This window comes from Styela clava, chromosome 12, assembly GCF_964204865.1.
Source record: "Styela clava chromosome 12, kaStyClav1.hap1.2, whole genome shotgun sequence".
Classification (NCBI taxonomy): Eukaryota; Metazoa; Chordata; class Ascidiacea; order Stolidobranchia; family Styelidae; genus Styela; species Styela clava.
In genome coordinates, this window is record NC_135261.1 from 14,785,252 (window position 1) to 14,810,934 (window position 25,683).

General features: G+C 31.7%; 2 protein-coding genes across 2 annotated transcripts; one reads left to right on the forward strand and one right to left on the reverse strand.

Moving 5' to 3' along the window:
• The first annotated feature begins 202 nt into the window (after positions 1 to 202).
• LOC120329956 (uncharacterized) lies at positions 203 to 10,925 on the forward strand. The gene is made up of 13 exons (XM_039396762.2): positions 203 to 492; positions 2,103 to 2,250; positions 2,691 to 2,843; positions 3,201 to 3,343; positions 5,773 to 5,892; positions 6,473 to 6,652; positions 7,188 to 7,264; positions 7,343 to 7,445; positions 7,897 to 8,142; positions 8,451 to 8,749; positions 8,984 to 9,162; positions 9,719 to 9,901; positions 10,106 to 10,925. Exons 1-13 carry the CDS (start codon positions 230 to 232, stop codon positions 10,694 to 10,696), a joined length of 2,685 nt encoding a protein of 894 aa, XP_039252696.2. The 5' UTR covers positions 203 to 229; the 3' UTR covers positions 10,697 to 10,925.
• Positions 10,926 to 19,154: 8,229 nt separating this feature from the next.
• LOC120330430 (UNC93-like protein) lies at positions 19,155 to 24,588 on the reverse strand. Its single transcript, XM_039397392.2, has 6 exons — positions 24,455 to 24,588; positions 23,359 to 23,508; positions 22,736 to 22,926; positions 21,759 to 22,280; positions 20,725 to 20,901; positions 19,155 to 19,397 (listed from the first exon to the last, which is right to left on the reverse strand). Exons 1-6 carry the CDS (start codon positions 24,573 to 24,575, stop codon positions 19,155 to 19,157), a joined length of 1,404 nt encoding a protein of 467 aa, XP_039253326.2. The 5' UTR covers positions 24,576 to 24,588.
• Between the last annotated feature and the right edge of the window lie 1,095 nt (positions 24,589 to 25,683).

Sequence of the window (25,683 nt, forward strand, 5' to 3'; positions counted from 1 at the left end):
TCTATTTGACATGCATTCACGTATGTCTAGCCAACCTGGTTTAATAGTGCTATTTGACAGAGCTTGCCAAGTAATATGCTGATATTCTAGACTTGATTTGACTTCATATCAGATGGGATTGGCGTTTTCGAAGTTAGATATTTTGTTGGAACAAGCGTAACAATGCTTTTTGTTTCTTGTCAATTTCAGTTTTAGTTTAAAAGTTTTTTTATTTTAAAGACGTCGACAAATGGAAGGACACAACTCTCAAATAATTCTGTCGAGAACGCTTGAATTTTGCAATCATAATATAATCAACGGACCGAAAAGATTTAAATTGTCATATATCATATTGATATATTCAATTTTAATTTTCATAATATGCGGATACGGGGAAGCTAATCAACAGAAAAGATACATCAACCCGCGAAACACTATTATAGGGGAACATTTATTAAAAAGACTATCAAAACAAAAATTTGGCGAGAGATTCAGACGTGGAACCTATGGACCGTAAGTAAACAAATTAGTTTATATAAAAAACATAATTGATAACAGTTATTGATAATTTAGTAGTAAATTTGGTATACAATCCTTAATTATGCAATATGAGCAATAAAATAGACTTTACGTAAAAAATTTTGTTGGAAGAAAAATGAAAATTTATTACGCTTTCATTAGGCTTAAAGAACATACGTACAGTAAAATAGCATGCTTATTTAAACATTATAGAAAGTGTAGATTTGTTATATACTGGACATGCATATCCTTGACTTTCCTAGACAATGAGCTTACATTGAATTGCCAGACTCTGTGTCTACTAACACGTCTCAACCAAAAGTATTCCATTGAAACATTTTCACTGCGCAGAGTAATTATTATTGTAAATTAAAAATGTGGTAATATAAGTGTGTCAAAATAAAATTTAATACTGTTCTAATTGTTCTAAGATTTGTGGGACAATATTTTATCATATATATATTCATGTTTCTTAGCTTTGTTCAGTAACGCTATGAACCAAAATTTGTCAGCCACAGGAGGATTATCCCATAATTTTTACAAAGGAAAAAAGTTGCATTAGATGCGAAATTATGATATTTGAGCAACTTTTTCATGGTCTAAGAATGACCAATCAGAAATAATAATATCATAAAAGTACGCACTGATTCAAACACTAATTTCAATACACTGATGTATTCAGTTTGTTTTGCGTGAATCTGTTATACACTGGAAGTATTTATAGATATTATAGTGGACCACACAAAAACGCGATTGAATATGTGTCGGGAAAATGAATATCAGCTGTGGGCAGCGCGTGGCCAGACAAACTTTACTTAAAAATAAATTGATCTAATTTTATGCATTTTAAGTCCACGTTTCTGCTATATTTTGACATCTAGTCATCATATCAATTTACAAATTTATGCAGCAGTTCTTAGAAAATATGCTTTTTGAATAATTTAATTTATAGCATATAAGTTATAGTAGAAAACAAATTAGATAGACAATATCATGATCAATACCATGTTCATGGTTTGGGAAAGACACTTGGACTTTATTAATATCGACTAATATATAAAAATCCTATATGCGCATATTAATACAAATTCGGCTTAGTGTCTGTAAATTATTAGTATGAGACACCCATAACCAATTTCTATTTCCAACTATTATTTTGATTTCTTATTGTAACACCTGTGTTTGTATACATTATACGTAAAACATTAGTAAAACTGTTTTTTTTTGTGTATTATTTTTTCATGTAATGTATTCGCATTAATATACTCCATCAAATTGACAAATACTTATAATATTTCTATTCGCTTTTTAATATTCTGTTAGTCATGGGTAAAGGGATTGCGAGAAGATTAATGAACTACAATCAATACAAAAAATATTGCAAACTCATTGCAGTAATCGTGCACACATATCACGTTATCCAAATGTCTTAAAAGTTAAGACATCCGGCAAAATAACTCTTGCAACAAAAATGTTTACTCAAATTGGATGATGGGCATTTCCAATGTTACTCCATGCCAACTCGTATAATATTTCCAACTGTTTTTTTATTAGTAAGATTGCACGTTTTTTGTTTTTATCTTTTTAAAAAATCTTTTTTATAGATGTCGTTGGATACAACATGAACAAAAATTGGACTGTAAATTAAAGAACATTCGTTCACTAGGTGGACTAAAAAAGATTTCTAAAAAATCTGCAAGAATATTGGATTTGAGGCATTGCAAAATATCAAACGCAGAAGAATTAATTGCGGTAAGCCACAAAAGTTGTAATTGTAGCTGTCATCATATGAATGATAATTCATAATAAATATTGAATTTTCTTCGTAATTTTATGTTACTAACGGGTGTTACTATCCAAAAGAAATGCTACTTTGATATTATTCACAATACTAAATTGCACACAACAACTTATAATTCATTAAATGTCATGTTTAAAATAGCTTGTCGTGATATTTATGAATCTATAATGACGGATATAAAATAGACATGCTGACAACAATGGAATAATTAAAAACACATTTGGTAGCTTATTAATCATATTAGATTTTGAATTATTTGAAGTCATATATAGTCATGTATCTCGTCAAAGTACAATACAAAATAATTTTCACGTTATCATCTAGTGAAACAGTTTTATTCTTGTATGTAATGTTTGCAATCGGATTTATCATTGTTGTATATTATTTTCAGGGTTTCAAAGCTATGCCATATTTGAATCAAATATTACTGGATTTTAATATTATTGATAAAGTTCCGGAAACTATGTTTTCGTACAACAGAAAACTACGTATCATAAGTTTACATGGAAATCGTATAAAGGCAATTCCAGAAAAGCTTTTTTATGTGAGTAAATACAAAAACAAATTGCGACTTGAACGCTCAAAAATTATTTAATTTTTGAGAAGCATTGTATTGATTTATTTAATATTCCTTTTGGGAAAAATTGAATGATTTATAGAACTATTCCCAATAATTCAATATTAGAAAAATAAAGTGAACACAATTTTTGTAATTAAAAAGTAAATTTTAATTCCCTAGTCGAAATGTTTATAAAATTGCTTAATATTCATTGCAAGCAATGTCACTTAATTTATAATAAGACTTGTTTTGCATGAATACAACAGAATTTATATCATGTTACTATATACGTCATCTAAATAATTTATTTTGTGTAAACGTTTATTATATTTTGATGTTTAGAGGAACGTCAATTTGGAAATGCTACGTCTATCTCGAAATCAACTCACAACTTTGCCTCCAAAATTCTTATTTCGCAACAGAAAGTTAACTACAATTGAACTATGGGAAAATGATATCAAAACAATACCGCCAAGACTGTTTTGGTAAGTTTGAATTTCAATTTTAAATTTAAATGTTATATCGAAGTTGTCATCGATCTTTACACACGAAATTTGCGTAGGTCGTTGGATTGCGTGCGTAAACGCTCTTTTACAGTTTATCAATTTCATGGCAGTGTACACGTCTTTGATATGATAAACTGATAAAGATGAATTGTATGGATAACAATGTTATCAAACTATTAGAGCAATGTTTAAAATATGCAAAGGTCACGATGAGATGCCCAGTAAGGGCAAGAATGTAATAACGAGGTCATGATAGTTTTGCAGCAAGATTTTATCAATCCAGGTTTAGGTTTAAATCAACTATGCAACCATTAACCAGCAATGATATAAGCACACACTATACCTTTATATCATAAAATTATTATCCACATATTGACACAAAAACAATATTAAAATTCATAGGAACCATAGTCTGAAACTAGTACCGTAGTCGTTTTACCATTGCCTTATTTCTCATGGAACAAGTGAAAAATGTAAAATTTTGCTCGAGGCTACTTTTTCGAAGTGCGTCGAATTTATTGCCTAAACAAACTGGATTTATTTCATAATTTTTTCCATAATGGCTGACTATATTATCCAAGATCGCCGTTATCCTCCAATTATATTTTATGGTCATTCCTATATTATCTTAGAAAAACATTAGAAGTTTGTAAATTATATATTCATATTAATAGATTTTATTTCATAAAAATATTAAGCGTTATTAACTCTTTCAAAGGTCACATTTGTTTACTTTCTTACAATATCTCAGGATCCCCTTTGAACTACGTGAGAAACTATGAATAAAAACTTACAATTATTTGGTAAATCTCCATTTGTCGCCTTTCAATTACATGGCTTAACACCGGTATTAATCTCGGTTTTTGACTTTAAAGGGAAAATAATGACACGGCTTTCATATACAAAAATTATACAATTGGGAAATATTTCAGATTTATTGCGGGTTTAAGATTTAGAAGGAATTTTTCATTTAATCGATCATAACTTTAAATGCGTTTTTTTTTCAGCTAGTTTTAGCCTTTATGAAATAGTGCCAAGTTTCAGATTTGTTTTCAAGTTCAAGTTTTAATATATTCCCTCATGGAACTGTTCCATTGCATTTAAAATTGAATTTTTCTTCAGAACCTATAAATTAAGATTGATTGATAGTTGAATGACTTCTCTTGTTTACTTACTCTCGGTTTTCTTCCTCTTTTTTTCTCCTGACTTCCATTTATTTACATTGATAATTTTGAACAGATCCAAAGATAAAAATTAAGTAATATAATATTTTAACTAACAACACCTTTGTATTAACAAATGTTCCTTATTATTAAAAGATATTATCATTTCTACATGCGTAAATATTACTTTTGCAAAGAGAAATTCTAAATTTTAATGTTTCAGTATTAAAGAAATTTGAATATAACGCTTATAGTAAGCGTAAATTTCCAATGTTAGGGACATGACACGTTAAATGTAGGTACACGATATCCAATTTGCAACGCCACACTTACGTTAGCATGACGCATATTCGTGACATTATTTGTTGTTTTCTAAGTGGATCATACACATTAGTTATAAAAACTAATTATGTGCAGTGTCAAAATGATGCGTTGAATATACAAATTAGTATTCATTTGATAATTTAAATGCAGAACGCGAATGGTGTGATAAATTACCCGATATCGTCATCATTTGTAGTAAATGAATGTTCAGTAACTATGCGAATCTGTTTGCACATTTCGTGAAATGTCTACAAACGGAAGCCCGGTGTTTTTGTGCAAACGTTACTATTTTTAAATCAAGGTTTCAAATAGGATTTTCACGATTTTCGCAAAAATCGATTTTTCATCAAGTCTGAAATGTCATCTCACTTGTTTTATTTTTTTCTATTCTGTTTTCTACAATTATAGACTTACAAAATTGATTGCATAAAATTTTTGCAACAATTTTTTTTTTGCTATTACAGTTTATAAATAAAAGATACTTTGGCGACATATACATTTCTGTACCTTCGCAACATTTTCAGTAACGTGTTGAATTATTATTAATTGTTTGATAATACTATGAGGCAATTTCACATCTTTACCTCAAGCAAGCCCCAAACAATAAGTCACTTGAACGTGAGGAACCACTATTATAGACAGACACTTTTCGGCCATTCCATATTGATTGAGGCAGTGAGCATGTAACTTGGACTCGCAATCTTTCACCCACTACGCCAATTGCCAACATGTTAAGGTCTGTCGCTCTAACCAACAAGCCATATCGCAATCTCCTATATATAATTTTACAGAAAGAACTAAAATGTTTTTTTACGGAAAAATCATTAACGTAAATTGATTATAATGTCAATCTCCAAATAAATTTTGTTTTTCCGTTTATAACTTATAATCGTAACTTATATATTGTTTTGTTTTCTGTAGGAACAACCGATTATTGCAGTATGTCAGCTTCAGTTGGAACAAAATCAGAAATCTTCCGCCAACGCTATTTCAACGTAACACTAGATTGCATACAGTAAAACTATATAACAATCAATTGCGGTAAGTTAATTTGATGAACGCAATAATTTGCTACATTAATCACACATAATATTACATTTTTGCTTTCAAGAATCTATTTAAAAAAACTTATACGTCATAAATAGCAAATTTTTGTTCATTTTCATTGATAAAATTTATCATAACTGTTCATTGCGTTCGACACTATTCGAAACAATTATTTTAATCATAGTGGGTATCGCATAAATATGGAATAAATGGAAGGGAATTATATCTAATTCAAATGTTCTATTACTAATAACATTTTTACAGTATTTTTGTCGAAAATATAGGAAATGTTAATAAATCCCTCCAACGTTTTCGTGTGTACTACCCCTCTATGTTTTCTTGATAAAGAATTGTAACATAAATACTGCGTGAATTTAATACATAGCTTAGACAGTCTTTTACACAATTAACAAAAAATAACAGTTCACTAACATACATTTTGCCGAGTAATAAAATCGTTACTTGTAAAGTACACCGCAATCAAGTAAATTTGGTTGTTCAGTACACCTTTCGGACCCTCCGGCTACAATTTTCACTTGATAACGAAATAATGCATCAATTTGGATGTTTATAGGTGCATCTCTTCACGGCAATTTGAAAAGAATTACAGTTTGAAGAAGGTGAATTTAGGCGTAAATCAACTAGTATCCCTGCCTACTCAAGTATTTTGGCACAACCCAAAGTTGGAAGATGTAAGAATATGGTCGAATAAAATGAACTGTTTACCAACAGGAGTTTTTGATTTCAACAGAGGGTAATATTTTTAACTAAATTCATTTTGTAATTTTTATGCTCATTTTTTAAATTAAATTAAACAGAAATGTGACGAAGTTTATGAAGTGTAATAAATGAAAAAATAATGTTTCATTATTTTTCTTTTTCATATTTTTATTCACACAAGGAAGTATAATGCCGATATATATATTTTTTTGAAATTATGCATAACTTACTGTATTAGTCTACGCAAAATTTTGCAATGATCAGTAAAATAAGAAATATCACCGTTCTAGTCAACAAGATTGAAAAAAAAAATACAATAAAAATAAAGTAGTTCCATTTGCTTCATTTTCTTTTGATATACACACAGATTACTTACATATTTCATACGTCCCTGTTACCAGTGAATTACTCTATCAGTGAGCGCATAGTAAAATAGTCAAAATGCGCGTTTTATGACTGTGGATAATGGAACTGTGAGTCACAAAGCTGAAACACCGTCTGGACAGTAATGGGGAGAAGATTGCATCAAAAATAGTTTATTTATCGCAGTCTTATTTGCAACTTTTTAGATTGAGTTACGTCAATTTGCTCGGACAATCAGAGAGAAAAGGCCAATTGAAATACTTGCAGCGAGTATTCAGAAGTGGTAAGAAATGTCTTTTATTATTTTATTAAAATACTTTCAATAATAGTTACTAACGTTTTTGTTATTTATTTATAACAGAACAAGAAGTTATTAAACTCAAAAAATCTTTGGATAGAAGTAACACTGAATGGTGCGAAGACAAAAGACCGTACGGGCAATGCTTCTGGGACCAAGATAAAAAGTACTTGTAATTTTTATGATTTTACTTGTGTATCTTTCATCCGGTTAGGCTGTGTCTTCTCAAAATACACTTACAAATAGGACAATTTTGATATTCGAGTGTTTTGTTTACTATAAGTATTTACAATCACAAACAATAATTGCCTCATTTCAAAGAAAGTCACATCTAATTACACTTAAACATCTAATTAAGGAAAATTTGCAATACATTTAGTCACGATTTTTGTTTGTATAACTTTCATTTTAGTTTTCGTTTTCATTCCACCAGATTGAAAGTCTTATTTTGATTTTATAAATAAAACTCGTGATTTGTAATTAATAGAGTTGTTTGAAAATTAAAAAACAATTCTTCAGGTATTTGTAAACAATAATTTCTCCTTCCTGATTTCTTGAACCCTTGAAGCAATAAGTACTAATGAAATTTATACGATGATGATTTTTTCAATCTACAGAATTTTTAATTGCGAAAGTGCACTTCTCACATCATTGGATACGTTGCCTCTGCCGTGTGACGTAGCACATCTAAACCTAGCTAACAACAGATTGGAAAATATGAAAAAATTGGAGTCGGTGTTTCAAACTATGCCGGATCTTATCACAATCACGTTGTCAGAAAACAAGTTAAATACGACCTCAGGCGAACTTTTCCATGATCTTAGACGTTTGGAATCGGTCGATCTGAGTCGGAATGATTTAAAGTAATCATTTTTTATTTGGCTAGTGGTATATATTATGTGAACTTACAGAATTTGCGAATGTATTGAAATATACAATTCATTGAATCACAACTTTCCCAGCACTTTTAGATATGTTGCATTTGGCCGTAATAACTCGGTCTTTAAGAAATATTTCTAATTTAATTATTGTTGTACTGAGTAACCTCATCAAAAGTGTTTACACGTTTTTTCAGAACATATTTGGCAGCATTCTAATGCAACAAATGGTTGGTTCGGCATTTTATAAGTACTAGAAAGCTAACTTGGCTATTTTACTTCGTTGTTTCTAGAACCATACCGTGGAATTTGTTCCAACGCTCATATCGTCTGCGTGAAGTCGACCTCAGTCAAAACTCCATCTCGGAAATACATCACACGGCGTTACGGTCCTCGAGGGGATTAAGGAAAGTAAATCTTGGTCACAACTTATGTGAAGATGTTCCACGAGATTTTTTTGTCAACAATCCACATTTAAAAGAGGTTTATATAAACGACAATAAAATTCCAGGGTTGCCAGATGACTTATTCAAGGCAAACAACAAAATAGAAAAATTGGATTTAAGTTCAAACAATTTGGAATATATTTCAGGTAGTGAGAATATGATTTCATACACTTTTTTAAGAGTAAACACATTTAATTTGAGGAGAAAGAGTAATCCTAAATGTTAAGATATACTAACTCACATGTCAGACAAACTCGGAAACATGTCATGTATAACGTTGGGAAATGCTATTTTCTTACAGGAATTGTTAAAAGCAATTCAATTTGTTTGAGGTTTGAATACTGTATTCACGGATACTGACGTAAAATATATATTTACAGCTTTAGTTCTAAAAAGTACACTTCAACTAAGAGAAATCAATTTGAAAGAAAATCGTCTTATTGAATTGGAAGAAGACTTGTTTCGAAATTTACTTTATTTACAAACTGTGGATCTGAGCAACAACTATATTGAATTTCTTCCCGAAGATATCTTTAAAGAAAATGAAAATTTGCGAAGAGTAAGATTTATTAAAAAATATTTGAACTATTCATAAAATAACCATTTTAATTTTTATGTTGGTCACCTATTTTTATTTCTTCCTATTTGCTTTCAAGCGAATGTCTCTAATAAAACTTCATAAATTATTCAAGTACAAATTGGCATTCACCTTCAACATCAGAAATAAACCGAAATAATGAATCCTAATAGCTTACTGTTGAAATAGAGCTGAATATAACACAAATTCCAATTCTGAAAATTCATTTGAAACAGTTTTTCAATAATGTTTATTTGAGAATATTGTTCAATAGTTCAATATTGCGTGCAATAGTCGATGATCTGTCAAAAATTAAATAATGATTCATTTGTTCCGGACAAGAACAAACATCAATTTGAAAAAATCACGCCAAGAAATTTAAAAATATATTCAAGCCGTCATTTTTGCATTTTTATACAAATGTACTGGGTTGATTCATTAAAAATTAGTTGCTCATGTTTAGCGAAAATTTAAAAAAATATTTATAGATTTTTGGAATATTTATATAGGAAACTGATTTTATTTTTTCTTTATACAGGTCTATTTAAACGGAAATCAACTTTACAAAGTTAATCAACATTTATTTGACAACAATCCATTTTTGAATTTTGTTTCGCTCGATGCAAATTTTCTAGCAGATGTTCCAGAAAATATGTTTAGTGAGAATAAACAATTAGAAGCTTTAGGACTTCAACATAATTGTATTTCGACATTACCAGAGGTAAATATTAATAATGTTCAACAGCTACATTGTTCAATTCAATCAATTTAATAACTTTGTCAATATTAACAAGTAACGTTGGGCAAATTGATACGCCTCTGAATGCTTTATAGACGCTATGAACAGATGAAAAGTTACATCACACGTGAAAGCATCATTATGTGGCGAAGTTTTCAAAAAAAAAAATTTTGTTTTCATTTTAAGAATCTTCTGCAAAACACACCGAGACTTCGAGAAATAAGCTTGCGAGGCAATCCAACTTTACCTTGGGATATAAGGAGAGTTTTTGAGGGAAAGGAGGAAATAAGTGATTTACGGAAAAAATTAAAACATCTCGGTGAAGAACCGGAGGAATCTTCTTGGCCAACAGAAGAAAGCGAGGAAAGACCAACTGCCTCGTTCGTGGAAAGAGAAACTGAAAATGTCCGAGGAGGGCGAAAAACAGGAAACAGAAATCCCAAACAGACAATAGAGGGGAAATACATTGGCCATATTCCTGTTGAAAAACTGCGCGATGCACCTAAGCCAACAAAAGTATCTGATAATCCGCAAGAGACAACAAATTCTATAGGAGCCGAAGAAGTTGATTTTGTTAGGCCGGAATACAGAAGAGATGGTCCAGATAATTCGGAAGGAAATAGCAGAAAGAGGAGAAGTCTGTACCATCCAAAACACGATAGAAGAAAAAGAGAAATTGAAGTTCCCAGAGATTTTGAAGGAATGGTAATGAATGTTGACGAAGAAAGCCTTGAGGCAGTTTGTATGAGAGTGTGGAAAAAGAACGGCCTGATTTGAAATCGGGGTTATATATATATATATATTTGCACTTACTGTTTAGGCAGGCTTTGAGTAAAAATATTATAAAGTTGACAGGAAAAGTATCTAAATTTTGCTATTCTTTAATAGCTATATTTACACAAATACCAGAGTTTGCGTGTTTTTGACAATGTTGAATTTAGAATGTTTGAAAATATTCGTAACTGTGTGTTTCACTTAAACTAATGTTCACTTATTTGCAATATTTCAAAACCAATGTATTTCTTCAAATTAGTTGCACTTATTTATTAAAATGATTTTGTTTTTATAAAAAATGTAATAGTTCAAATAAAAAATTTGAAAAATTTAAATATATTATTTGTTTTTAGTTAGCTGTTTTCAAAAATATTGATCAGCATAAAAATTAGAAAATTGCTTTATTTAGTGTTATGCATTTAGGATATTTCCAATCTGCTTGGATGTATGCCACAAAGATCTGAAAGTTTTTCTGCTGTGCTTCAACTTAAACTCACTATTTAGCTGTCTGGAAATGTACACATCGCACTTTTTAATCAAAATTCCTTCATATTCCTTTGTATTGAAAACGTGAATCAATCATAAAAGTAGAAATACTTGATTGCCGCCAACAAGTTGCTTTTGTTGTTTTAGGATGATTAAATAGGGAGAAAATTCACTTGAAGACTTATTACCTTGGAAAGTCATTCACAAAATTAAACGGCATCTTTTCACTTGCGTCAATCGATCTGAATAACACCACGCACGTGGACATAAAATTTGATTTCATCATTTTTTATAACCTGAATAATGATATCATTCCATCTGCCTCATAATTACGACATCGAGTCTTTCGACAAGAGAAATAATCCATATTATTATGTACTATGTCGAACAATAACCGCTCACTTATACGTTTGTGACATAGTCGCGTACATTGTAAGAGAATGTACCTTGATGTCATTGGTCATGGCTGGAATAGAAACGGATTTAGCACTGGTGGACCATATTAAACTTGTCATTAACTTCATTCTAAAATTACTTGTTTAGATTCATTTCGTCAATTACATGTAAAATTTTCGAGAAAAGCAGAATTACTAAGAATGAAGTTCACAAAATATGGAATGATGTGATATAATGAATGCGTCACCTGCTACAAAATATTTGATGAACATACACATGCGATATGTAATACTTATTTTTTTCTTAAATCGATATTAGATCATTGGATAATTACGGATCATTATAATATAAAATATGACAACACTTTATTTCGGTATAAATGATCCGAGGCCATGACAATAAATTATAAAATGACAAATGAACCAAGTCTATTTTTATTATTTTTTGGCCATTTTTTATTTCGAGAAAACAAGTGAAAAACAAAATTTTGATTTGGATGATGACCAAGCATTCTTTAAAAAGCTAAACATCGTTAGTTTTTTTTTTCAATAGTGACTGAAATACTTCAATTCGCCAATACATCATATATATGAATATCGTTTTCAATAAGAATTTTACAAATCGTCGCCAACCAGAAACTATTATCTCTATGAAAAATAGACATGTCATAAGATTCATAATTTAGTTTCACTTATGTATATACTCAGTCATAACGAAAATGTTCATTTCCCATTGTCATTTGCCAAGATGCTCTTGCCCTTAGTACAACACTATCGCACTGTCAATAGACATATTTGAGAATAACGTCATAAATATGTTAAAACGAGGGTTACATGCTACCATGATAAACCATTCCCGCCATAACAGAACCATCCAGTTTTTATTTACTTTATTCGTAACTTTCCTATTTGAATTCTACCAATTCTATGGAAAAGCTTGAAATGTTAATCATAATTGTCCAGGAAGTGCAGAAAGTTCTTCAAATAAAATAGGCAGTCAAATCTTGATTCGCGTCCCTTGCACTTAATGTCGTATATATGATATGTAATATAACCCGTAGATTATACTCTACGTATAAAGTATTCAATACAGTAGTAAACGGAAAGTCGGACTTGGTTAATTGCCTTAGGCAATCAACTACCTGCAACCTGCAAGATCACTTTGTTGATTATCAAAGAGCATACAAGTTTACTGACGTGGAAAAAGCTGACTTGATCAGTTTAGGTTGTTTTCACAACTTGTACTTACTCACGATAAGAAAATGTTGGTAAACTTTTCTTGAAATAATGTAATCTTCAAATTCAGAAGTAGAAAAAGTAATCTTTGTACTAAAAAGTTTGTGTATTAATTTTAGTTTCATGCCACCAAGTTCAAGTTCACACGGTTAAACATGACGTATGATTATTAAATATATATATATATATATATCATTACTGATCTTTAAATATTGGGCGTTCTGTATGTGTTATGGCACAATTTCTTTAATACTTATTCGAAGTGAAAATAAGACAAACTCACCTACTCAATTGAGGAGGTTTATGATAAGATCAAAGATCCCGATTGTCCCAAAATGATAACTGCAGTGCAATTAAAGCCTGTTTGTAAAGACCAGTGGTTTTCAACCAGGGTTCCGCGGCACCCAAGAGTTCCTCCAGTACAGTCCTGGGGTTTCGCAAGTAGCTATGCAAATCCGAAAGTCTGTGTTAATTTATATAAATACTGTTTAAGTGTAATCAAATGTTTTCCACTAATATTGCCACTCTTCAAATGTAATTTTGATTTGTCATTATTGTGTTTGCTTCTATATATAATTATGGTTTATACAATTCTCACAATAAAAGACAATAAAATTGCACAGGCATTCTTCAGGTCTCTGGGATGTTCAACGGGCTTCCGTTCCACCTAAAAAGTTGAACCCACTGGTCTACCCTCCTGTTCGGATTATGGGAATTAAAATAATCATTAAAAAAAAACTGGAATTGAAGAATATTGCTGAAAACCTGAAAATAGTATTTGTTTTTATTGTCGGTCACGAACAACAAAAGTTCTTCCGATTTTAATGAGTGTGGTCAACGCCGCTTCGTGGTTTAGTATTGTAATTGACCCAATTAAAGATAATTATTTAGACACAAAGTCAAAAATTATCGTGTTTGGAAGTTTGCAACCTACGAGACATTTCTCAAAACTCTAAACTCAGATAAATCAACAATGTAATAAATAATAAAGGGTTTTTAAAGTAGTATTATGCTGAAAACTTCAGCGTATGCGTTACTTAGGAATTATTTGTAAGCTAAGGCGGCTTCACTACACTTTTCTCTCCATGTTTCCTGATGTTCTTGAATCTGAATGACTTTTTTGTGAAGCATAACATGATATTTTAGACAACATTATCCGGTTAAAACATAATAACTAAAGCTCGAATATTTCACTTGGAATTTAAAAGATAGTACATTTTACATTTTCGAGTTGATGGCAGCTGCTTTTTTTTTTACAAGAAAACAAAGTTTAAAACATATGAAAAGACTTAGTTATTAGTCACGTGTTAATCCTGCATTTAAGTGTAGCTTTTAAAAGTACAATTGTTTTTTCCAATATGTAATTGAAACTACAAATGTTGTGAGATATATACATATCATTTAATCAAGACGTTCGGACAGTTCAAACGTTTTTGTAATCACGCGTTTTTTATTGAGGTTTCAATTTAAACTTAGCAAATGCTCACGTTCAAAGCCAGAAATAAGTCAGTTCAAACCACCATGTCACGCAGCCAAAAAAAAAAAAAAAAACAGTATATCCTATTCCGAATACGCAATAGCATCATCTTTTTCGCGTCTGGACCAAGCTGTAATTGTACTTTGAAACCAAATAAATGTCATGTTTGAGCGTGAACAAGCCTTATCAAATCTTGATTTTGAGCCCAGCCAGATATACTCCACCTGTTGCCGGTGCTAGACACAATACGTACCAATTAGTTCGTACTCAAATACATCTGAGAATGCACATTTAGTGAAATAAATGACAAGATAGTTCTCTTATCAGATGGTAATTTGGTCCATCATTAACTTTTACTATTCTTTATTTTTTCAAATGAAAGAAGCTATCGATTATTTGCCAACTAAATAGTTTCATAAAGTCTTATTCTGTCGAATATAAGACAAAAGTTTTAGGTTGACTTTTGTTGTATTTTCAATGGCATATTATGGGACTCATGATTACATATTTTGTGTTTATTCTGCCTATACTTATACTTAATTGCTCGAATACTATCATTCATTTATTAAATGGCCGGATACTTATTGTTTTTCAAACAGTTTTTGTGGCTAATAATCACATATTAGCAAAAATTAAATATATTTAATTTTCCAGATTTATAATGAAAACTGTGGTTAAAATAACTCGCGCGCACAACCAGGATTTTCGATGAGTGCACCACAAATTGGTTTTAATAAGAATAAATCTGTAAAACCCTTCATTTCGAAACAATACGGACATGAAGTAATGACTTTAATAATGACGCTCAATTTTGTAATGAATAGATTGATTCACTATACGCCCCTATATTTAGTCCCAGAAATAACTTAATTTGATTGTTGTAAAGTTAAAGAAAATTTATGACCTAAAAAGTAATAGAATGATTATTTTTCATGGAATATAGATAGTTGAGTTTCAGAAATCAGGTGGAATCTCGTAGGTGTGCGCAGTCGGCGATCTATTATTATGTACGGAAAAGTATGTATGAAAATACTTGGTTAATATATGATTGCATCTGCTAAAATATGCGGATATTTTGTAATTAGGTGGTATATTAGAAGATAATTTAATTCCTCAAAACAAAAATTTTATTAATATCGAAATGTCGTAAATATTTGTAATATCCTAATCACGTAACATAGACAATGGGATGGATGAGGAAAAAGATTTTTGGAGAAACGCCTAACTATTGTCACTTGGTATTGATCAGCGCTTGATGCACTTGGGAGTCATCGTGATAAATACTATGAAAACCGAAAGCGGCGTAGTTTGGTCAAAATAATTAATCGCTTCATAGGAACTGAGTATATTAAACTGTAAACTTTAATTAAAGTGTAGTCAAAAAAAATACCATATATTTCCATTAAATTTTAAGCTATGTTGACTTAACAATTAATAAGCAATTTTTCATATAAACGATTACGCATTCTCTCACATGATATAATTTTTATATGTGTATGACATTTTTGACATGACATGACATTTTTTATCAATACTTAGAAAAATATGCAGATTCTAAATGTTGTTACCCTGCTATTGTATCCTGTGAATAACGATTGGTTTGCTTGTTTTTTTCAAATACAACACCAAAGTAATTGTACTTTGAAGAAGCGTTGCAAATTTTATTTTATGACTTGTTTCTTTGTATGATACGTATACATGTTATATTCACATATAAATCAATCATATATTGGTGTTTGAAAAACACAAACAAGTACATATACACAAGTGTGTGTGTATGTGTGTGTGCATGTGTATGAAACGCTGTGACAATCTACAGAATAAATTTGTTTATTGCTTTATTATTTATCGTAGTTACTGAATGTTATTTTTCAATACTATGGTATTCTGAGTTCAAATACTCAGTCTGTCAAAACCCAGTTCAAAGATAAACCAGTCCAGCTGATATTCTTAACAAACGAGTGCCTTTAATTACGGGTTTAAGATTGGGAAATGTTTTACCAATTGCAATATTTTCAAGTATATAAAAATCGGTTTATCCGTAGTTATGATTATTCGTTCGTCGGTTCTGGAGCATTGTTCTGAAACTGATAACATACAAGCATTTTGACGTGAAAAAAATATAAAAAACTAAAAAACTTATATAATACCGTTACCAAAGGAATAGATTGCCCTTTTCTATAGAACAGGGGTCACCAAACTGTTTTTAACCGCGGGCCGGGTATGACTCAAACTGGATTGACACGGGCCGGATGAATATTTTTGTCAATGCGATAAAATAAATTCACAAAAGTTGGGAAATTCATCCAATTTATTTAACAATAAATATTCTACATTTCTGAAGACTTGAATATTTAATTCTATCTATATCGCAGAATATAGATCAAAAACATCCTAGGAAAACAAATATACAAGATTTCTATATCTAGACAACTATCCTGAGTTTAGCTGTTATCAAAACCTTGCTGTCATGAATTAGGAATGTTACAAAATCGGCTATTTCGCGCCAAAATAATGTACGCTTCACGTCTGCTAAGTACTGTTACGCCGTGTAGGAATACTGTTACTGCTAAAAACGACTACGGACTGCCTGCTGTAGCTTGGAATTCCATGAAATTTTGACATAATATAGATAAAATAAACAACATATCTGGTTTTTGATTTTTCTCATTAGCGCATACATTTCTCAGCTTTCGACGCTTTTAAAAATTCCGCCTCCCCCCTTTTATACGTAGTGCAAATTAAACTATCATGCACAACTCCAGCGTTTATTTGCGACGATCTTTCGGCGGTGTCAATGACCGTTGCCAGAATAAAATCCCGAAATAGTCTCAATATTAGTGATTGACATGTGTTTTATTTTCATATTTATTACAGTTCTTATCAAAAAAGTAATACAATCCTCATGAAAATAATTGCCATGTCGGGCGGTACTAAAATTCCGATATCTCGGTTATTTCTTGACCGTTTTTTATAAACCTGGTACTGTTTTCTATTTTCACTCAAATCTATCCACTGGCGCAGTTTTTATTCAAATCGGATGAACTTTAATTTTTTTTGTAACATACTACATGAATATCCGCATTTGAGCAGTACAAAGGTTAGTGTGACTTATGAAATTGGAGCAGTACGCGAGGGATTATAGTACTGTTAGCGCAAAATGCACATTCAACATTTATTTTAGCACAAGAAACGTAAACAGTTTCGTCGAAAGCACGCGCCACGAGTGTACAAGTGCATCTTTCGCAGAAAACGTTGCGTACCGGTAGAGAATTTTAGCCTATTTTTTCACAGCTATTTCTAGACTAATTTTTTATTACTACTATTAAAACTACAACTCCTAAGGATGCAAATGATAGTTGACTTATTTGATTCATACTTAAATTTCCGAAACACAATCAAAAACTTTCAAAGTCGCAAAAACGAGGTATTGTTTACAACCACGACTGGAAATCTGTCAGGATGACAAAAGTTATCTGAGCTGAGATGCGAAGAGGCTTTTTATTACGTCACGTTTTTTTGCATCTTGCTGATTGGTCAATGTTACGAAATAAACAAGGAAGACGATGCTCGGGGAAATCTTCCTTGGAAAAAAATTTAGCCATTTTTTCGTGTTATTGCGGGCCGGATAAAATGACGCCTGCTATAGAAGAACTAAGAAAGGAATGAGAGAAGTTCTTATCGGTACTTAAACACCTTTGACAACCACAGTGTTTCTTATATCATTTTCTTAAAACGCCACTTATTGTCACAACAAAGATAGTAAACATCATCATCATCGCCAATAACAATAATTAGGAAAAACAGTCCAAGAGTCCGTTTGCTACTCAAATATGTTCTTCTTACTTGAAAACTATTCTTTCATTCATCAAACTGATTCTATAACCTGGTTTCAGAAACAATTGATGATGAAACTCTTTTTCTCTTCTGTTGATATTCAGCAATGCCTGTAACACATGGACTCGACATATTTCCGTAGCCATATCGTATTTACGTGTTTTCAGTATTATTCCAGGCAAAATCCATTAGGGTATTTATCGCAATGATGACTTTATATGTGAGTTGTACAGTGAAAGTTGTATTTGATATTGACAACCTTCCGTCACCATACTTGAGAAATTAAACATAGGATAACAAATTCTACACGGTGAAAGTGAAAACTGGTTCCGAAGTTAGATAGTTGGAACAAATGTAAATCTCAATTGCATTTAGATTTTAATTTAAAATCATGTATGCATCGAAACATCATTCATAGCTTTAGCAAATTTCATTTTAGTATTTTGGTAATTCTGACTTTTCCGATAATGTCCTACCGCCTTCTTTTTTTTTACCTCCAAGTGTATCTTTTTCGCCATCTTAGGGGTAATATCGTTTATCACTGTCATAAATTTAGTTCATTGAATTTAACGGTACAAACCATAAAAAAGCATTCCTGTGATTAGTAGACCCAATTGAATGTATATTTTGACAAATACACACAAGCTAGTACTCCATCCAAACTGAACTGCAAAACCCAGCAACAACCAAAAATTCCACATTGTAACAGCCACATCATGATTTCCCTCAAAGTATTCAAGATATATCACTAGAAAATAAGTAAAATTACTGAAATAACGAACACGACATTTAACAAATTAAGTTATGAAATGTGATTAATTGGTAATGCGTTGTATCAGTGAACGGGTAATAAAACCTTCCACAATTAATATGACCTGTTAATGCGTAAAAATCTTACCATAATGGATTTAGTAGCTTCTGGTGGCAATTGTTGCTTTGACGTTTTTCTTTAAATTAATTTTTGTAATCTAACTCTAACTTTGAAATGTGTAAAAAAACTGAGAAATGTTGATAGTTTATAACTTCTTCATTACTTACCAATTAATAAAGTTTGCCATACTCCGTCAGAAATTCCGAATGCCACATAAATAAGGAAGACCGACCAAGCAGACCCCGGACTAGGGTTCCACAATAAACAATACAAGTAACCGAGCGTACTCAAAACTGTAGAAACAACGAAAAAAATATTTCGACCAAGTTTTTGTCCATACTTTGCTATTATATACGAAAGAATCGCATCCGACAGCCCATATGTGGCCATGTGTATTCCTACCTGTATAAATAAAATAGCATAAATATGTTACAGGTTCTGCTATTGCATTAAAAATAACGTTTTAGGACTTGAATGATAATAAACGAGCAAGGATCAAATATTTGTGTACGAAGACCAAAACGAAATATTATCAAACTTTTTATAGTATCGATAGTCTTTCCCTCAAAAGACTCCTTCTTGACTTTGCAGACCAGCAGATCGTTGAAATACGATTGCAGATCCTGAACTCCCGATCGGTGGAAAGCCATTGCGGAACCGCGCAATTTTTCATTTTTATTGCTTATGTCATTACACAAAACTTCCTAGTGAAAAACATATCCCATAGAGCGCATAGAAATCTTTGAAATAAATAAAGTAATACAACAATCTTTAATCACTTAAAATTGCAAAGCGATTGGTCCAGTAGGTGGACCATTCCAAGCAAAAGTTAAATTCCATCAATTTTATTAAAAGTGAAGTGAAAGGAATTTTTCTGAATTTTTTATATCAAAAGACATTGGAATTTTATTGGACTGCATTCATTTCACCGAAAAAGTTAAAATTTCACCCAAGTTTTTGATGTTTTTTTTTTTAAATGGCCTGAAATGTAGAAATTTTGGTTTATTTGACATATTTTGTGATGATTCGTGACACAAAGTGTTTGATTGTGTGATACAGTTATTCCATATGAAATAGACGCACTGGATTTAAGTTAAGAAAGTTTAATGGTTTGCTGTGCTGTAGGACAGGTCTTCATCTATTCAACGATTTAATATAAGAATTTTAAGAGATGATAGAAGCCGCTGTTCAGAAGTGGAAAAATATCTTGTAGTGTCACGTCCTGTAGTGTCACTTACAATATGCACATTATTGCAATGGATTTACAGTGTTACATTAGGTAACTTGAGTAACACATGGAGGGGTCCTTCAGCTACTGCACCAGAAAATATTATGGGCTCCCGCTGCACCGTCGCAAAAATTTACAGCACAACACAATGTAACGTTAATAATGCATGGTGGATTTGACGTCCCGTCGTGTCACGCTATATTTTATTATATTTTTTATATTCACTAAGTAAGTCTTGTGTGTATCTTTTGTGCATTTTTTTTTTCATATTCAATAAAGTGACTGCTTGGACAATGAAACAAAACATGTAGCTGAAAATTAAAAAATATATTGCATCTAACAACATGTAAAACTTCTGGAATTGTCCTGTAGTGTCACTTGGAATAGCCTAGGTAAAGATGAGCATATTGTTCAAAAAAACAATTTACCAAAACAACACATAGCTCCACTTCGTGTCCATAAAGTAAAATAAAAATAAAAGATAATAGTAAAATAACATACCATTGAAACACCTACCACACACGATGAAAAGGCTCTGGTCAGTTCCGAAAAAACATAGGCCTGTGTGAGTCCGACGTAAAAGGTGATTGGAATAATTAGAAGTTGCTGTTGTCTAAGAAGTTGCGTACCAAGATCTTTCAACATTTTATAATATTGACGCAATAAACCATTCTCCTCCTTAAAGATATCATTCATACTCAATGGCTTGGTATCATAACATTCTTGGTACTGGTACTTATCTATATATATATAAATCCGAATTATGACAAGCAGTCAAAGTCAGCAGCAGTCAGCATTTCAGTCAAAATTTGTATCAGGATTTTATTAAAAAGATTCTGATTCTTGCAAATTTAAAAAATAAACTCATCGTTTTACGAAACCAGAAAGAACATCGATTTAATTTTTGAAACATTGCTTGTCAACAAACATGGAATATAAAAAAGATGAACAAGGAAGTCGCATTTTAGAGTGTTAACATTTCCTTGCGTTTCTTGAATATTGAGCCTAATCAAGAATATAACAAAGAATGGAATTGATTTAATTGTTGCGTACGATAAACAGTTTCAACTATGAATGAAATAGGGAGTGGTTGTTCAGTTACTAATAATATTAATCAACTCCTACAGTGTTATGACATAATAATAAAATCAGAAAAATAATCCGATTAAATACAAAAATATGGAGAAATTTTAAGGATACTTAAATATCGAAAAATTAAATAACTTGTGACCCTGTTGGCACCTTCGTAACAAACACAAAGTAGATAGCCAAAAATTGTTCTGGCTATTAGACTTCATGATAATGGGATTGAGAATCCAGAGCATGTATATATAAACAGCGATGCTTACAATATAGAATAGACTATTGCGCCAACCATTAGTCCCCAGTGCGCATGATATAATATTTTGTGTCAACTTTTGCAAAACTTACTGCAACTTACTATTTTAACCATGTACCCATGTTATCTTCATCATTTGTCTGCTTGGTTTAAGTAGAATATAACAAAAGTAGTATCAATTTCAAATAATAAATACCTTTTGTAATTTTCTATTTGATTCCATGTATTCTTGAGATATTTCACTACTGTATGATGCTTTCCTAATGTTACGTTTCCCAGAAAAAGACAAGGAGTTATTCGTGTTTATTTTAACAGTATCAGATGTCCCATCAATGTACGTGTTTTGTTCTTCCTCGGATTTAAAAGAATTGTTAACGTAATCCGAAAAATCTTTATCTTCTTGTCCAGAGGCAATTATAGAGTTAGGTACGAAGTGCAAGTGAATGATAAGCGATGTTATGCACATCACGGTTAAAATACTGATCAATATGATTAAAGTCAGATTATCTGACGGAACGTATTGCTCTAAAGATTCACCAACAGTATCGACGTCTTGGCAATCATTTGCTCCGCAGTATTCATATTTGTTGAAGTTGTCCGACGTAGTTGAAATCCATGAAATTGTAGTTGAATTGTTGTCTACTGCATCTTCAGCAGACTGGTCACTATAATCTTTGAATCCGTACATCACAGCATATGTTATCAAATTCCCGAAAATCTTCATAGACGCAAATTTATCAATCGTTATTTTCGAAAAAAGCGTATTAGTAGTATTATAAAATAAATGAAAATCCCTTCCTCTGTAACTGGAAGGTCGTTTTTTGTTTGTTTGAATGAATCGTTAGGAGTATACTGTTATTACTTGAATCATTTGTATACATCAGCCCGAAAATGCGCCACGCAATCTACCGAGAGTTTGTCGAAAGAAATCGAAAATCGAAATCGAATTTCAAAAGAATCGTTAGAAAAGTTAAAGAATGCTGATATAGTACTGGAAATAAAAGATTCGTGATCATTTATACTTCATCTTGGGAAAGTGGGGTCACGCACAATTATCTAGAGTTTGTCCTTAATTCCGAACTACGTCTTTGATTTCGCATAGCTTGAAGTTTGTCTAACATATTATATATAGAATCATATACATAGAACCTATCCAGACACAAATTTCGTTACCTGACAGCATTGTGCGTTTGTGAAAAAATACCCCGAATAAAGATTGACATAAAACGCATCTTCTTTCAATTCATTTTTCCGTTTCTTGGCATATTCCATAGCAAAGTGATAACTTATAATTGACATACACGGCCATAACATTGCTTCTCCTGCACCAACCAATATTGCTGCCGGGATGAGTGTGTAGAAAGCTATAATGATAAATGACTTTATATTGAATTTCAAGCAGTATAACAAGCTGGTAGCAATCTCGGAATTTTAATTTAGGACTTAGTTTACCAGAAAATGGTCACAAATTGTGGAAAATTTTTTAAAAGGATCGACGAGTTTTTTCGCAGTTTCCATAGAAACGAAACGTCAATGCGGGCTTTCAATGAAACCAACATTACCAGGATAACAAGATAACCGCTTGAGAAATTTAATCCAGATCGGTCTTGCCGCTACAGCCAAACACACACACAGACAGACAGACAGACAGACAGACAGACAGACAGACAGACAGACAGAACGACTGACAAGAAGGGTCTCCTGGAGCGGAGATCCAGTTATTCAATTTAAATAAAACTGCATGATCATTCAGTTTATATAATAGAAAAATTACAGTGACTAAAGTTTTTACTTACTTGGATACAAGTTTGCCAGGACATAAAACATGTAGGTTATTTCGCTTGCAATCAGACATATTTTTATTCCAAACTTTCGCATCAGTATCGTTGTGAAAAATATCAAAAATACGGTGCTTGTACCATACGATACAGATGACGCGATAGTTCCTGATGCAAATATAATATGTTTTCTGCTGATGTAATCGTTTCAAGTTTTAGTTCATCTTCATCCTAGTTTTCACAAGTAATTACGTTCGATAAATCGAGCTTGCGGGATGTCCTAAATGCCATGTACCGCTTGCGCCAGACTTGCCCACATGCGAAACACCGGGATTTGAGTAACAGTTGGAGAAAATATTCTTTCATCAGAATGAACATATATTTTAGACGAATGCCGATGTGAAAAGAACTAAACAACACTGACACGCGAAGGCCCTTTATATAAGCACGCAATAAATATTTTTTAGATAACATCAAATTTTCGTTTATTCAATTTCGACAGTATTTCAGAATTTTGGAAAAAGAGAAAATTTATTCGAATATTTAACGATAATGCTTTGGTATGCAGTTTTTTAGCACTCTCGTGTCTCGAATTTGTAAACTTTTTCCTTCATTATTTTAAGCACATGTGATTTCAAATTTTTTTGATGTAATAGCAAAATATCAAAATCAGAATTTAAATACTTATCTTATTAGATGAAGAAACAAGTGAGCGATGCACAAATATATGAACACGAAAGCCAAAACGAGTTAGTACGGCCATGCAATCTGTCACAGTAGACTACCGATATCACAATCTTCACGACTAACGCGAAAGCGGGACCGCCGCAAGGTGCGCAATTTTTGATGACGTCGTCAAACACAAGAAACGAATCCCATAGTGCCCACAGTAATTTTTGAAGTAAATGAAAGTTGTATTTTTCCAAATAAAAATATATACAATCCATAATTAAACACTGAAAGTTTCAAAGCAATTAGTCCAGTACTCAATAAAAAAAGCAATTTTTTTTTCATAACAATGAGAAGAAAATACCAACAAGACATATTAACAAAGCTATATTATATATATATATATATATGCATTCTGTGTCCAGTAATGCGCGTCTTTACTTACCTAGGCCATCTTCTATATTGATGCTCGACTGTAAATTCAACATTGATATATATGCTGAACCCGAGAGAAACATTCCTGACAGACATCCAAGAAATTGGTTTCTTATTGATCGCAATTCCATCTCATTTGAAGCTGCTACGTCATCCATAGTTTACAATATAGTCGTCGGAAACTTGAATTCCGGTAACGATTCAACTCTTTAAATTGTTTGGTAATTTACAAATGACACAAAGCAAACTTAATACAATATTTGTTATTGGTAAACACGGAATATCGCAAATTGAGGTACCAAGCATTATCGGGGGTATAGTGTTATCACAAATTGTAATTAAGGACTACCAATGGCTGAACCAATATTATGAGAACTAACATAACGGAGAATAATAACGTTATAATCTGTTGTCATGTCATAGAATGAATCCATTCCGTAAAAACACACGGACAAAAATATGTTTTGCATAGGATTCAAGTGAAGATTTACATGCGTTGTTAAAGATCATGTTTTACCATATATATAGTGCCCACATTAACCATATCTAAATTGCAGTCATCTCTTGATTATCGGTTTGCGTGCATGGGCTCTTTGTTGCATCGAATTTCGTGCGCAAACTAATAAATTCAATATCTTTCCGACGCTATATGGCGCTTTTGGACCACTGTATGAAGATGGCTACCTCCTATGTAAAAAAAATTGAGTACTTGATATTCTTTCCGTTGTACCAAATAGTGGTGTGTATTACGGGCAACTTCCGCCGCTTTATCTGAAGGATTCTGTATCCACAATAGATACTGCTATATCCAGACTCTACGACTGTTGCAAGAAATAAATCTTTGAGTATCTCAAAAAAGGACTTCAACGACTTGAAGACGATCACTCTAAAAGAAACCAGACTACATCATCACGAGCTGAAAAACTTTTTGTGAGATAAAAATATACTACAGAAAAATTATTCTACACTGGATACCGAGTCTATTTTCACATCGTTATTCTAATCGCCAAAGATGAATTAAATGTTTATTTATTGTTTGGTCATGATTTACTTAATAATTCAATTTTGAACCAATTTATTTATAGCTATATTTAACCTATACACGATTTTCAGTTTCTTGTCATTGTCGTGAACCGCTAGCCTGAGGAAGTAAGACTTTAGTCAGGCGAAACGTTACAGAAATACATTTTTGTTATAGTGCGCAGTAGCAGGACACTTGAATTACAAAGCCAGCATTAG

Excerpts from the sequence above, each read along its gene's own strand:
- LOC120329956 (XM_039396762.2), top strand. The coding sequence starts at position 230 with ATGGAAGGACACAACTCTCAAATAATTCTGTCGAGAACGCTTGAATTT. Across the intron at positions 2,844-3,200 it reads TTCCAGAAAAGCTTTTTTAT|AGGAACGTCAATTTGGAAAT; the intron begins GTGAGTAAATAC and ends TTTGATGTTTAG. Across the intron at positions 6,653-7,187 it reads GTTTTTGATTTCAACAGAGG|ATTGAGTTACGTCAATTTGC; the intron begins GTAATATTTTTA and ends GCAACTTTTTAG.
- LOC120330430 (XM_039397392.2), bottom strand. The coding sequence starts at position 24,575 with ATGGAATTGCGATCAATAAGAAACCAATTTCTTGGATGTCTGTCAGGA. Across the intron at positions 20,902-21,758 it reads CAAATAGAAAATTACAAAAG|GAGGAGAATGGTTTATTGCG; the intron begins GTATTTATTATT and ends GATATCTTTAAG. Across the intron at positions 19,398-20,724 it reads GTGTGGTAGGTGTTTCAATG|GTAGGAATACACATGGCCAC; the intron begins GTATGTTATTTT and ends TTATTTATACAG.